The 16,362-nt window shown below is 44.6% G+C and overlaps 1 protein-coding gene across 2 annotated transcripts in view; it reads right to left on the reverse strand.

Moving 5' to 3' along the window:
* Positions 1-16,362, reverse strand: part of TMEM143 (transmembrane protein 143) — a 111,722-nt gene that overhangs the window by 16,028 nt on the left and 79,332 nt on the right. For both annotated transcript variants that reach the window (XM_073602753.1, XM_073602752.1), the window contains one exon: positions 15,047-15,236. In XM_073602753.1, coding sequence (XP_073458854.1) covers positions 15,047-15,236 — 190 coding nt within the window. The remainder of the gene's footprint in view (positions 1-15,046; positions 15,237-16,362) is intronic.

The following is a 16,362-nucleotide window of genomic DNA, read 5'->3' on the forward strand; positions in this document are numbered from 1 at the left end:
GACATCTTTACACGTCCATCACCTAAGACACTGGCGTAAAAACTGAGGTATCCCTGCAAGAGGGAGGGATTATATAGGGGTTTGAACTTCCTGATAGGGTGTGCCAGTGTCCAATCACCAGTGATACCTATATAACCCATCAGTAATTACTGTGGTTCTGTGTCCCGTGATGTTCGAGAAAGAAAAGTCATCGTTGAAATAAGGCCATAAGAAGTCCCGGTTGCAGTTTGAGAGAAGCCATGTGGGGGCACAGCAAATGTGGAAGAAGGTGCTCTGGTCAGATGAGACCAAAATTGAACTTTTTGGCCTAAAAGCAAAAACGTTATGTGTTGCGGAAAACTAATGCCCCGTACACACGGTCGGACTTTGTTCGGACATTCCGACAACAAAATCGGATTTGTGTACACACGATCGGAATTTCCGACAACGGATTTTGTTGTCGGAAAATTTTTATCTCCTGCTCTCCAACTTTGTGTGTCGGAAAATCCGATGGAAAATGTCCGATGGAGCCCACACACGGTCGGAATTTCCGACAACACGCTCCGATCGGACATTTTCCATCGGAAAATCCGACCGTGTGTACGGAGCATAACACTACACATCACCCTGAACACACCATCTCGACCGTAAAACGTAGTGGTGGCAGCATCATGTTGTGGGGATGCTTTTCTTCAGCAGGGAAGCTGGTCTGAGTTGATGGGAAGATGGATGGAGCCAAATCTAGGGCAATCTTATAAGAAAACCTGTTTGAATCTGCAAAAGACTTGAGACTGGGACAAAGGTTCACCTTCCATCAGAACAATGACCCTAAACATACAGCCAGAGCTACAATGGAATTGTTTAGATCAAAGCATATTCATGTGTTAGAATGGCCCAGTCAAAGTCCAGACCTAAATCCAATTGAGAATCTGTGGCAAGAATTGAAAATTGCTGTTCACAGATGCTCTCCATCCAATCTGACAGAGCTTAAGCTATTTTGCAAAGAAGAATAGGCAAACATTTTACTCTCTGAATACAAATGCACTCCATACTTTTCACATATTTATTTGTAAAATATTGTGAAAATCATTTGTCATGTTCCCTCCACTTCACAATTATGTGCCACTTTATGTTGGTCTATCACATAAAATCCCAATAAAATACATTTACGTTTTTAGTTAACATGACAAAATGTAGAAAAATTCAAGGGGTATGAATACTTTTTCAAGACACTGTATGTAAGTGGTTCTCTTCATAACATCCTCATATCAGTTCATAGAATTCAGTTTGTTTCCATTAAAAAAAAATTTTATACATGAATTTTCACTCATCTCCCCCTGAGGAAGATGTGTAATTGAAACACGTTGGTGCTTAGTATCTACTGTTATTCTCTACTGGGCAGCCTTCAAGTAAGTTTCATCTAATATGACTGTCATGGACGCACTGTGCATAGCGCTGCAACTGATCACAGGCGCACAGGTTCCCTGAGATGTGTTCCAGCTCACAGGCATCCAGCGGTGCACAGACTTACGCCAATGCGCATGTGCAGATCGCGGAGATCGTGCACGGACAAATGGTGATGCTGCCTTGGCGCCCAGTGACCTTTAAAAGGGTCTTCTGTTGTATGGATCCTTGCTGTTTGATCTGAAGCTTATCCTGTGACCTGATCCTGAACCTGCATCTGAATCAGTACTTACCCGGCTTCCTGACCTCGCTGACGTCTCCAGTCCTGACCTTTGGCTTGCCTTGACCCTGCTCTGTGTGCATCTGCTGCCCCTCAGCGCACCTGCATCCGCTTACCTGCATCCACAGCAATCAAGTTTGTTCCTGTCTCTGTCAGCTGACATCATCTCCAGCCAAATGAACCCTGCAGGCACTCATACCTCACTGTGCTCCGACGATCACTGTCCCCACTCCAGTGATCCCGGAACCAGGGCTGTATGAGAGATCTCCCTCTGCAGGTCAGGCTCACCTCCAAGGTACGTGTCAATGACATAATGTTACTTAATCTACTCTCTACCTACTTGCTGATTAGTCAGTGGATCAGTGATGTTTAACGTACATAGTTTTCTTCACGTAAGAGTGGTTCATTTTGATGGATGGTCGTACCCATCAGTGATCTACAAAGTTAGAGTGAAATTCAATATATTCGGTTTATGTGCTGTGAGATCATTAACAGTCCACCTCAGACCCAACATTTCATGATCAGCCATTGCACCAATTTTAATAATAAACTTTGTAAACAAAAATATTTTAGAATTATTTTTCCTGTGTCTTTCCTGAGTATCTAAAAAAAAGTTCATATGATTCCTTTGGATGTGGCACACCAAGTTGAAACAGATCATGTAGTCTCTATGTTTCATTATGCAAACATCAACTTCAGCAATAATAAATAAAAAATTGGAGGTTTGATGAAAAAGCGATCAAAACGCTGACTGGGCTAAAGCTGGTACTTGCATAATTGTGTTCTCTGCGTTTCTATGGGGCTCTAAAAAGAAACTAATGTTACCTCTAGGCATAGAGAAACTGGTGACAATCTAGAGAGGTAAGAGTGCAGATTTGTTTTTAAATGTTAAAGCTGAAGTCCAGGCAAGTTAAAAAAATGAATGCACTTAAATATGAGTAAATAACACTTCCAGTGTCAAGGACATATAGTATATGTCATGGAAGTGAAAGAGTTAAAACATAGCTCCCCTGGGTTTGTTCTTAACCACTTGCCATCCACCATATAGCAGAATGACGGCGGCAAAGTGCTTTCAAAATCCTGACTGGACGTCATATGACGTCCGCAGGATATTGAGCCGCTGCGCGCCCCCCGGGGGCGCGCATCGCGGCGATCGTTGTTGCGGTGTGTCAGTCTGACACCCCGCAGCACCGATCTAGGTAAAGAGTCTCTGACGGAGACTCTTTACCACGTGATCAGCCGTGTCCAATCAGGGCTGATCACGATGTAAATAGGAAGAGCCGGTGATCGGCTTTTCCTCACTCGCGTCTGACAGACGCGAGTAGAGGAGAGCCGATCGGCTGCTCTCCTGACAGGGGGGGTCTGTGCTGATTGTTTATCAGCACAGCCCCCCCCTTGGATCCCACCCAGGACCACCAGGGAAGCCGCCCAGGACCACCAGGGAAGTGATCCACACTGGACCACCAGGTATGCCCCTAGACCACCAGGGAAATGCCACTGTGTGCCCAGGCAGCTGCCAATCTGTGCCCAGGCAGCTGCCAGTCAGTGCCCACTTCAATGCCTACCACTGCCACCAGGGATGCCCATCAGTGCCTCATATCAGTGCCTCGTATCAGTGCCCATCAGTGCCACATATCAGTGCCCATCAGTACCACCTATCAGTGCCCATCAGTGCCCAGCAGTGCCGCCTATCAGCGCCACCCTATTAGTGCCCAGCAGTGCCGCCTTTCATTGCCCATCAGTGTCGCCTATCAGTGCCAACCAGTGCCACCCATCAGTGCCACCTATCAGTGCCCATCAGTGCTGCATATGAGTGCCACTCATCAGTGCCGCCTACCAGTGCCGCATATCAGTGCCCATTGTCAGTGCCCGCTCATTGGTGCCACCTCATCGGTGCCGCTGTATCAGTGCCTGTCAGTGCCACCTTATCAGTGCCCATCAGTGAAGGAGAAAACTTACTTATCTACAATTTTTTTTAACAGAAACAAAAGCAAAACTTTTATTTTTTTCAAAATTTTCGGTCTTTATTTATTTGTTTAGCAAAAAATAAAAACCTCAGAGGTGATCAAATACCACCAAAAGAAAGCTCTATTTGTGGGAAATGATAAAAATTCAGTTTGGGTTCAGTGTAGCATGACCGCGCAATTGTCATTCAAACTACGACAGCACTGAAAGCTGAAAATTGGTCTGGGCAGGAAGGTGTCTAAGTGCCCTGTATTGAAGTGGTTAATTAATCTGTCTTCCTCTTTTTAGGAAAAGTGTTCCAAATGGATATAAAGCCACCTGTTCAATTCTACAGACTGGCAAAATGCTGCCCCTTCCAGACTCATGCAGGCTCAAGGCTCCCTTAGTGCCTCTTCTATCTAAGCCAGACGTGGAAGTAAATTGTTAGGTTCATAATTTGACTTAATTGTAAACTGGTGAGCTGTAAACATTTAAAATGTGGCCTTTATTTACAATTTTGAGTACTAAGGTTTTTTTCAAGCATTTCCAATTATAAAGCTGTTTATATTTAATTTTTAATTAACTCAATCCAGTCTCAGTTTTTATGTTTAGTGAAACATCTGGAGACTCTCTTGCATTTCTGTGCATTAATAAAGTGTGTATTTTTTTTTTTACTCTAAATATGTAACTTGTAAACAATTACGCAAAATATTGTGACGCACAAAACAAACAGACTACCGTATTTTCATTCTAGAATTCTTCTACCTGAAGAAAATATATCATTTTGTGCGTCTTTGAAAACTTTTGAGTCAAATTTGTACATTTTCACACTTGTGGAGGGAAAAAACAGCCAGGCAGTGATAGTATTAAAGGGTAAACCCCTACAATAAATTATATTTTAATTAAAAATTATGTCTGGTGGACTGAATCGGCCCCTGTCTTCTTCAGTGTTTTAGGTACTCCAACGCTCAAATCTCCCCGACTATGTTCTTGTCTATTCGGGAGTTTTGGTAGCTCCCACCAAGATTGGCATATTCCAGTATCTTCTGTTGCATTTATTATAATATAGTATCAATAAGTTCAATGAGTGAAACCCCTCATAATAGCCACATCAGGACCCAAGTACTCCAGCGCAGAGATTAAATCAACAAGCTCCTAAGACAGCAGAAGTCTTCGGGGGGTATTACACTCGGGCATATTAGTGTTGGATGGAATTAACCTTTGAATGCAAATAGAACACATACCTGAATTTGACATGATTTTAGCTTCCTGTAATCCACTTCACACCAAGACTCAGAATATGAGAAGGAGGGGTGTCACTTTGAGCCAATAAGGCTCCGGGACAGGACACATGTACAACCACTATATTTGTTATCAAGAAGGGAGAGCAGAGCGATGACTTATCAGTGGTCTGTTGTTCCTTCACTGTCCGATTACCAGACTGTAATGCATTTTTGACTCAGCAATGGGGCTACCACAGTAAAGGTCAATGATGTGGCTGGTGCTGTCTGGCAAGGTTGCCTGGATCTCAAGGCTAAAAAAAATACCAAATATTTAAAACCCTAAAAGTCGGGGGGCATGGCTAAGCAGCTGATGTAACAGGACCAGTTTGTCTCCCGCTCTGCCGAATATCCTGACATGGATCCTGTGGACCACGTTATCGGACTGAACCGGACCCATAAATCAAAGCACCGGTATCCCGGGGATATCGCCGCTCGATCGATACCCCTTGCCTGCCGCTGTGATGTCTAGAAAGCCCAAGGAAGCGAAAGGAGCTGTGAATGAAGCGCACCAAGATGGCGCTGGCCCGCAGCGCTCCTCCACGGAGAAATATAAAGAGGCCGCTAAGAAGCTCCTATTTGGGGGAAGATGATACAAAGACGCCCTGGGTGTTGCACCTGACTCAGGGGAGGCTCCTGGGAGCCTTTCGAAAGCGGATGACACCGTTCCTTTGGAGGATGCAGGCGGATTGTCCCCGGAGTGGAACACAGTGAGTACTCCTAGAGACATTTTAACAGGGCCTCAAGCATCCTCTAACAGTGAGGAGCCAGAACCCACTCTCAGAGACATTTTCTTAGCTGTAACGACATGTAATTTGTCCATCACAGCACTCTCTGATGAGATTAAAGGAGTGAAGGCAGAGATCTTTTATGTACGCCACGATATGCAAAAACTGTGAGAGAGGACACCTGCTGTAGAAGGCAGAAAGAGCACAATAGAAGACGACATAGCTCCTATGCAAAGGGACTTAAACTTTACCTGCCATCTCACTGAACAACACGCTGCACGTTTAGATGATTTTAAAAAATCGCATGAAGCGCAATAATGTGCGCGCCCTGGGCATTCCTGAGAGAGCGGAGGGTAAAAACCTCATAGCTTTTATAGAGCAATGGTTTGTTTCCACGTTTGGCAAAGACGCCTCTCCCCACTATTCGCTGTTGAAAGGGTGCATAGGGTGCATTCACGCCCTCTCCTGCCAGGCAATCACCCCCGCGCCTTTCTTTTCAAGTTGCTAAATTATAAAGATAGAGATGCAATCCTATCTAAGGCCAGAACCATGAGTGGGAACATGGCGATCGATAACTCCAAAGTGTCCTATTCCTGGACTTTTCTGCAGAGCCGCAAAAACAACATGCAAAATTTATTGATGTTAAAAAAAGGCCGTGTACACACCGGCGGACTTTTAGACCGGACAGGTCCGACGGACTTTCGAACGAACGGACTTGATAGCCGGTAGCCAATAGCTGCCCTAGCGTGGATTTTCGTCCGTCGGACTAGCATACAGATGAGTGGATTTTTCGACCCGACTCAAGTCCGTCGGAAAGATTTGAAACATGTTTCAAATCTAAAGTCTGTCAGATTTTTTACTGAAAAAAGTCCGCTGCAGGTCCGACGGAGCCCACACACGGTCGGATTGTCCGCCGGATTCGGTCCGTCGGACCAGTCCGGTCGAAAAGTCCACCCGTGTGTACACGGCATTAGAGAACATAAACTGCAATATGCAATGTTATACCCTGCACGCCTCAGACTGGTCGCACTGGGAGAAGTACATTTCTTTGATCGCCCTAATGCAGCCGCACAATGGCTGGATCATGAGGATAGAGCACTCAAAGCTGCCAGACTGCAACGCCTGGCTCCAGCATGAGGGTCCTTCATCCTGACATGTGAGGGGTTTGGAGGGGGGTGAAGGTAGAGGCTGTACTCCCCCCCCCTCACCACTTCTTTTTCACCAACCGTTCCATCTTGGTCAGGCGGGGAAAAAGGAGAACTTTCCATATTCCACTGTATGATTTATGCTAATCACCCTGCAATAGGGAAACCCCACTCACCATCCAGAGACCTTTTCTTCTGCGGGTGTTTCCAATGGATACCCCCCCCCCTGGAAAGGGGAAAAATGCCATCCAGCCCCGTTGGCTGAGAGCCCTGTTGGTTCTACTCTTTAATTTGCTTTTGATTTTTTTGTTTCTTTTTTCTTTAAGCACAGGCTCCCATCTGTGTTCACTATCTGACCCACCGGGCCTCCAGCCATGGACTTCCACACACACAGACAATGTCAAACCACCTACATGTGATGCAGGTAATATTTTTGCCAGGTACGTCCTACATGCACTCTATGATGCCAGAATGGAGAGTGTTGTGCGCCACTCTCCCAAGTCTCGCAAGACCACGTTTTTGTTCTCTACTAACCCAAATGGCGGATAAAATAACAATAGTGTCCTGGAATGTAAGAGGACTTAACAACTCTGTGAAAAAATTGGCAGTCCTCAGACACCTTAAGTCTACAGGGGCCAATATAGTGTGCCTGCAAGAGACTCATTTTTCACCAGATCCGGCTCCTAGCTTTAGCCCTCGGGTATATTGTACACAATTCCACTCCATGCACTCGGCTTATTCAAGGGGAGTGAGTGTCCCGATACGTCGGGACACTCAGTTCCACTGTATACCAAATCTTGTGGATCAGGAGGGTAGATATATTTTTCTGCTATGTAATGTTTCGGGTTTATCTTGTATACTGGCTGCAATTTACATCCCACCTCCCTACTCATCCGAGGTCCTCAGTTCCCCAATGTACCACTCTTGGCAGTGGCCGATTATAATAACTATCTGAATCATTAACTAGATAAACTACCTGTTCCATCTACCCCTAAGTAAAGGAGACAGACTTCCTTCGCGGGCCTACTTGAGGAACTCGGATAAACGGATTTATGGAGATTGGGACATCCTTTGGTAAAACATTACTCATGCTGTACAGCCTCCTACGGGAGTTTATCCAGAAATGATCTAGGTCTGGGTAACAATCTTATAATCCCATTGTTAGTGGATGCAGAATATAATGTTAGACATGTATCTGATCATTCCTCACTGTGGATTTCGATACCATTACCTAATGTGACCAAACGTAAAGGTTGGAAGCTTAACCCCTTCTGGCTTTCACTGCTTCCCGAACCGGACCCCATAAGGGAACAACTAAAACTTCTTTCAGGACAACATTCATTCAACGCATCTGAATGTGATCTGGGATGCAGCCAAAGCATTTATGAGAGGGCAATTTATTACCGTAATTAATCAGATTAAAACTAATACAAAAGCTTGGGAGGCTGAGGTTTGCAAGACACTTCGGGATTCTGAAGATAATTATATTGCCAACCCTACAGAAGATACAAAAATAATTTGGTTAGGAGCACAATCTATGTCCAGACAACTGGCATTGCAGTTAGCTGAAAACAAATGTTTTTTCCTGCAACAGGCACATTTTGAGGAGGGGGTGTCTACTGGGCACGTGCTGGCTATTCTGGCGCGTGCGCAGAGTTCTACCTCCACAATCTCGGGCATACGCGATGCACAAGGTATCATTCAGACACAGACTGCCACAGTGGTACAAACCTTTAGAACATTCTATATGGATATTTACTCATCTAAAGTGCAACCTACAGAGAGGGAACTAGAAGGCTTCTTAGAAAAATGCACATTACCTCGTTTGTTGGCCTCGGATGCGGCCTTACTTAATGCCCCACTAACAGAAGAGGAATTGGCTACTGCAATTGCACAAACTCACAATAACAAATCCCCGGGGGCTGATGGCCTTCCATCCGAGGTCTACAAACGATATGCAGGCACACTGTTACCCACGGTACTGAAGGTATACAATGAGGCACTGAAAGAGGGAACACTCCCTAATTCTATGAATGAAGCTATCATTATCCTACTACTGAAACCAGGCAAGGATGCGACTCTGCCAGACTCTTACAGGCCCATTTCTCTTCTCACAACTGATGTCAAGCTACTGGCCAGGGTATTGGCCACTAGATTGGCACAAGTGATACACAAGCTTATACATAGAGACCAGTCAGGGTTTATACCCACTAGATCTACAGCCCAAAATATAAGGAGACTCTTTCTAAATTTACAGATCCCTACCTGCAATACAGGTAATAGAGCGATTTTCTCACTGGATGCAGCTAAGGCCTTCGACAGTGTCGAGTGGCCTTACCTGTGGAAAGTGTTAGACCATTTAGGGCTAGGCACCAACTTTATTAACTGGGTTAAACTGTTATATGCCCAACCCTCTGCCCAGATTAGGGTAAATAGGGAACTTTCGGAGCCTTTTCCATTGTTTCGGGGCACCAGACAGGGGTGCCCACTGTCGCCCCTGCTGGTTGCCCTGGCCCTGGAACCTCTTGTGTCCAGAATAAGGGGTGACAGTGACATAAACAAGACACTGGTCACCGCCCACACCCATAACTGGCCTTCACAGTAAGGAGCACATGGAGGGCATATACATACAAGAAAAAGACAATTCCATAGCTCAACTCACCAACCAGTCTGCTGACCAACCAAATTTACCTGTCTAACCGTATGTTAAAAGCAGGGGTTTAGTTAGCACACATTTGCAAACGCATGTGAAAGCTGCAAGGCCTCGTCAAGGCACCCTGTATTACTTGCAGTCCCCTTTAAGGGGGCTAGGGCGGCCTCCTGGCTCACCTGTCTCACACCTATCCATTCAATGCATGTGCTTCCACTGTGGAGACACTTATAAATTTAGTGTTAGGACTGCAAGTAATACAGGGTGCCTTGACGAGGCCTTGCAGCTTTCACATGCGTTTGCAAATGTGTGCTAACTAAACCCCTGCTTTTAACATACGGTTAGACAGGTAAATTTGGTTGGTCAGCAGACTGGTTGGTGAGTTGAGCTATGGAATTGTCTTTTTCTTGTATGTATATGCCCTCCATGTGCTCCTTACTGTGAAGGCCAGTTATGGGTGTGGGCGGTGACCAGTGTCTTGTTACCGTTTGTATATTTGGGTCGGGGACACACTGGACGCCTCTGCTGCTACTGCTGGGTGTCCAGTGTGTGTCCTGTCCCTTTAAGGGGGCTAGGGCGGCCTCCTGGCTCACCTGTCTCACACCTATCCATTCAATGCATGTGCTTCCACTGTGGAGACACTTATAAATTTAGTGTTAGGACTGCAAGTAATACAGGGTGCCTTGACGAGGCCTTGCAGCTTTCACATGCGTTTGCAAATGTGTGCTAACTAAACCCCTGCTTTTAACATACGGTTAGACAGGTAAATTTGGTTGGTCAGCAGACTGGTTGGTGAGTTGAGCTATGGAATTGTCTTTTTCTTGTATGTATATGCCCTCCATGTGCTCCTTACTGTGAAGGCCAGTTATGGGTGTGGGCGGTGACCAGTGTCTTGTTACCGTTTGTATATTTGGGTCGGGGACACACTGGACGCCTCTGCTGCTACTGCTGGGTGTCCAGTGTGTGTCCTGTCCCTTTAAGGGGGCTAGGGCGGCCTCCTGGCTCACCTGTCTCACACCTATCCATTCAATGCATGTGCTTCCACTGTGGAGACACTTATAAATTTAGTGTTAGGACTGCAAGTAATACAGGGTGCCTTGACGAGGCCTTGCAGCTTTCACATGCGTTTGCAAATGTGTGCTAACTAAACCCCTGTTTTTAACATACGGTTAGACAGGTAAATTTGGTTGGTCAGCAGACTGGTTGGTGAGTTGAGCTATGGAATTGTCTTTTTCTTGTATGTATATGCCCTCCATGTGCTCCTTACTGTGAAGGCCAGTTATGGGTGTGGGCGGTGACCAGTGTCTTGTTACCGTTTGTATATTTGGGTCGGGGACACACTGGACGCCTCTGCTGCTACTGCTGGGTGTCCAGTGTGTGTCCTGTCCCTTTAAGGGGGCTAGGGCGGCCTCCTGGCTCACCTGTCTCACACCTATCCATTCAATGCATGTGCTTCCACTGTGGAGACACTTATAAATTTAGTGTTAGGACTGCAAGTAATACAGGGTGCCTTGACGAGGCCTTGCAGCTTTCACATGCGTTTGCAAATGTGTGCTAACTAAACCCCTGCTTTTAACATACGGTTAGACAGGTAAATTTGGTTGGTCAGCAGACTGGTTGGTGAGTTGAGCTATGGAATTGTCTTTTTCTTGTATGTATATGCCCTCCATGTGCTCCTTACTGTGAAGGCCAGTTATGGGTGTGGGCGGTGACCAGTGTCTTGTTACCGTTTGTATATTTGGGTCGGGGACACACTGGACGCCTCTGCTGCTACTGCTGGGTGTCCAGTGTGTGTCCTGTCCCTTTAAGGGGGCTAGGGCGGCCTCCTGGCTCACCTGTCTCACACCTATCCATTCAATGCATGTGCTTCCACTGTGGAGACACTTATAAATTTAGTGTTAGGACTGCAAGTAATACAGGGTGCCTTGACGAGGCCTTGCAGCTTTCACATGCGTTTGCAAATGTGTGCTAACTAAACCCCTGCTTTTAACATACGGTTAGACAGGTAAATTTGGTTGGTCAGCAGACTGGTTGGTGAGTTGAGCTATGGAATTGTCTTTTTCTTGTATGTATATGCCCTCCATGTGCTCCTTACTGTGAAGGCCAGTTATGGGTGTGGGCGGTGACCAGTGTCTTGTTACCGTTTGTATATTTGGGTCGGGGACACACTGGACGCCTCTGCTGCTACTGCTGGGTGTCCAGTGTGTGTCCTGTCCCTTTAAGGGGGCTAGGGCGGCCTCCTGGCTCACCTGTCTCACACCTATCCATTCAATGCATGTGCTTCCACTGTGGAGACACTTATAAATTTAGTGTTAGGACTGCAAGTAATACAGGGTGCCTTGACGAGGCCTTGCAGCTTTCACATGCGTTTGCAAATGTGTGCTAACTAAACCCCTGCTTTTAACATACGGTTAGACAGGTAAATTTGGTTGGTCAGCAGACTGGTTGGTGAGTTGAGCTATGGAATTGTCTTTTTCTTGTATGTATATGCCCTCCATGTGCTCCTTACTGTGAAGGCCAGTTATGGGTGTGGGCGGTGACCAGTGTCTTGTTACCGTTTGTATATTTGGGTCGGGGACACACTGGACGCCTCTGCTGCTACTGCTGGGTGTCCAGTGTGTGTCCTGTCCCTTTAAGGGGGCTAGGGCGGCCTCCTGGCTCACCTGTCTCACACCTATCCATTCAATGCATGTGCTTCCACTGTGGAGACACTTATAAATTTAGTGTTAGGACTGCAAGTAATACAGGGTGCCTTGACGAGGCCTTGCAGCTTTCACATGCGTTTGCAAATGTGTGCTAACTAAACCCCTGCTTTTAACATACGGTTAGACAGGTAAATTTGGTTGGTCAGCAGACTGGTTGGTGAGTTGAGCTATGGAATTGTCTTTTTCTTGTGTGACAGTGACATAGTTGGATTTCGGCATGTGACGGGTACTGATGTAGTATCATTGTATGCAGATGTCACATTGCTTTATCTAGGTGACACGCAGAACTCGCTGAGTGCTGTGATGGCTCTCATCAAAGCCTTCGGTGCTCTGTCTGGCTTTTCCATTAATTGGAACAAGTCGGTGCTAATGCCAGTAGACCCCATTACAGTCCCTCTGCCGGAGTGCGCGGAACGATACAGGTTGTGTCCTCCTTTCGGTATTTGGGTATCCAAATATCCCCGGATGTTTCCCAATACTTATCCCTTAATTTGCTTCCTCTGCTTGCCAAATTTCGGGATAAGGCTAAGGCCTGGTGCAAACTGCCTTTATCTGTAGTGGGGAGAATTAATCTCATAAAATGGTGTGGGCACCCCAATTGCTGTATATTTTTAATAATTCCCCAGTTTGGATTCCTCGGTATTGGTTTGATAGGATTGATTCCCAGTTTCGGGAACTAATATGGCGTAAAAAATCAGCAAGAATTAGTTTATCAACGTTGCAATACAATAAAGATGAAGGGGGACTGGTGATAGCTCACTCTAGAGCATATTACCTTGCCTCACAGCTGGGAGGCTGAGGATTAATGGATACGTCAGATCCGATCCGCAGGCTCTTTCATGTCACAGCCAGTGATGAAATTACAGCTCTGGCGAGCCTGGAGGCGGGCTATTCACATTTAGATCCTGGGGCTCCAACTATACTCCTTTTAAAAACACTATGGTCTTATGTTAAAAGGCTGTTGGAAATAAGGGGTTATTTATCCAATACTCCCTTGTGGCAAAACTTGAACTACAGAGAACTGCAGAAACTCAGAGGCTTTGGGAACTGGGAAAGTGTGGGCATAAAATACATTACACAATTATATAACGGGACTACCCTTAAATTATTTCTAGAGATATAATCAGAATTTAATATACCACGCACTAATTTCTACAAGTATTTACAGTTGCGCCACCAGGCGCAAACAGCGCTTAGTTTGACTGATCATCCACTGATACAAGGGATACTAATGGAAAGTGAAAAGAAAGGTATGATTTCTAGATGCTACCACATCCTTCTCAATGCAATTCAGGACCCAGCCAGTCTGCCTTGCAGACGCAAATGGGAGAAAGATGTGAGTGTTATAGATGGAGAGACATGGAATCTCTGCCTCGCCTCTGCCCCCTTGGTTTCAGTGTCCATCTCTCAAAAATTGTCCCACCTTTATTTGTTACATTGGGTATACGGAACACCGGCACGCCTCCACAAGTGGGGAGTACGTGACACACCCCTATGTCCAAAATGCCAGAGGGACCATGGTGATCTTTTACACATGCTCTGGAAGTGCCCTAAGCTTTTCTGCTATTGGAAAGAAGTCCTTGACACAATCTCTCAGGTATACACTTTCACTATACCAAGAAACCCTACGATATGCCTACTGGGGGCCCTGGATGACGAGTATTTATTTCCCTCAGCACATACAGCGATTATTCGCCTGCTACATGTTGCTCGCAAACTAATTGCGCAACTCTGGATAACTCCCAGGGTTCCTACTAGGCGCCAATGGGTTGAGCAGGTTAATCGAATGTTAATCAAGGAAAAACTGACATATCAGAACAGAAATGCACCCGCAAATTTTTTACGATGTGGCAGGCCTGGCTGGAGGTACCTGGGTTAGCACCACATAAATTAGTTAAAGATAGACTTTTACAGATTTAAACGGTGGAAAAAATACTTACTCGAATGTGAATTGTGATGGCATTCATGAGATCTGGTGGGTCGGATAGCATGTTGGGGAGCGGCTTGTCCCCAAGGACCTGGGGGCATGCGGACCCCATCCAAAATATTAAAATGTTTTACTTTTTTTTTAATATACTGAAAATTTTTTTTTTTTTTAGTCATCCAAATGGGTTGCTCCTTTGTACTTCTACTTCTGCATTATTGTACACTACCTATAAGTTCTGCCATATATTTGGAATGTCTGATACAAAGCTTAACTAAATGATATGTATCAATAATTGCATTTCTGTTAAGTTATGTACCATCCTGTATATTATGTATTTGACATAATGAGCAAACAAAATAAAACTTTTTTTTCTGATTTAAAAAAAAAAAAAAAACCCTAAAAGTCAGTTGGAAAGAGTCTTTTGCGAAACATGGGGGTTGATTTACGAAAACCGGAGAGTGCAAAATCTGGTGCAGCTGGGCATGGTAGCCAATCAGCTCCTAACCAGCTTGTTTAATTAAGCTTTGACAAAAAAAGCTTGGAGGCCGACTGGTTTCTATGCAGAGCTGCACCAGTTTTTCACTCTTTAGTTTTAGTAAATAAACCCCATTGTGTCCTATGCGCACTTAAGCTGAACCTGTTGACATCAGTAACCAACAAATGTAGCTTTGCGCATATCCAAAACTCTTTATCCTCTGTGGGAAATACACAGTGCATTGTTGAGCTAGAATTCTGATTTACGTACTTTACAGGGAACACAGATTCATACCCTCTAAACATCATTACTATATTCATACATAATCTACCACCATTTTTACTTGACAGCATCAAAAGGTTTTTGGATAGCTGGAGGAAAATATACCAGCTCAATGTAGAAAGTACCCTGATAGGAATTACAACAAGCAGTGCTATAAGTCAATAGTGTTAATCACTAAGACACAGTGCTGCAAAGTTGTGCAGCAGGTCCAGCAAAAAAAGCAAAAAACTGTATATTTCTGACATACCTGTGTTATACCCGTGGCTTGGTATGTTAAGTTGCTTTAGAAAGCTGTGGGCTAAGATGACTTCTTTTGCATGTTCTTCTTGTGCTCTGAGAGTCAAGGCACCCAACAGCTCCGCATTGTTAGATGTGCTCCTGTAGTACAACATATGAGCTAATTCCAGTGAATGGGCTCTTCTCCTCTGAGCAAACGCCTGGAATATATTAAAAAAAAAAAAAAAAAAAAACACACACCAGTAAAGCACACATTACAATGTCCAGCCCAACAGACAGCAGTCTATGGTATCAGCATGGTGAGGACAAATGTTCAGTCCAACATTCAAGGGTCCTGAAGCTTGCCAGATAAAGATCCGGAAAGATCCAAGGAGCTTAAACAACAAAAAAATTTCAGTGCGAGATCCTCATTAGAGTGATGAAGCTTCATCATTCTAATGGAGGATTTCGCACTGCCATTGCTTTGTTGGAATATATCCAAAGGAATGGTCACAAAAAACAAGAAATGAGTGAACTGAGAAAACCTAATATTCACGGATAATGGGAATATAAAATAAGGCACATAACTACTCAGCACAGTATAAAGCTGGCCACAGATGGACTTAAATTCATCAGGTTCAGCAGGAACCGGACAAATTTTGATCCATCTATGGCTGTCCCTGTTTCAGAGAAGTCAATCTAATGATCAACTTCTCTCAAACTAGCTTGTTTGAAAATTTTCCTTTGATTATCACTGCAGCTCTGACATCAGGGGAGTCTTGCTATCAGAATACATTAACACAGAGAGGAGCATTCCTCCATCCACCTTGCTTGTGTGGATGGGGAAATATGTTTAGTTTTTTTTTTTTTTTGATCAGCCTTTATGGCTGATCCAAAAACTGATCCATGTTTTGCCAGCCTAATGAGCATTAAGGTTGCAACCGATTACAGATGCAATTTTAACACAATCCCCTGTTAAAAGGTTAGTTCCTATGTGATAAAATACATCAGGCATGTTAACCATTAGAGTCCCCAAACCTTTTACTCACTGTAAACTCCTATACAAGACAAGTCACAATGGTATTTTTTCTCAAAGCTGTTTCAGTTCCACACGCTTGAATGCTAGCATAACATATTAGAAAATAAAAAAAAAAGTTTTTTCTTGTCGTTTTTTTCCAACGTAGCTTTTACAAAATTTGCATAGTTCCAGTTATGCATTCCCAAAATATAGCTCAAAAAGTTGGCTGATTAAAAAGATATAAAGAAAATGTGATTTTTAGAAACACAGTGAAATGGTAAGGCTTGCTTTTATTTTAGGATTCCCCTTTTGATGCCAAAGTGCATCAA

The sequence above is a fragment of the Aquarana catesbeiana genome, linkage group LG10 (assembly GCF_042186555.1).
Source record: "Aquarana catesbeiana isolate 2022-GZ linkage group LG10, ASM4218655v1, whole genome shotgun sequence".
Classification (NCBI taxonomy): Eukaryota; Metazoa; Chordata; class Amphibia; order Anura; family Ranidae; genus Aquarana; species Aquarana catesbeiana.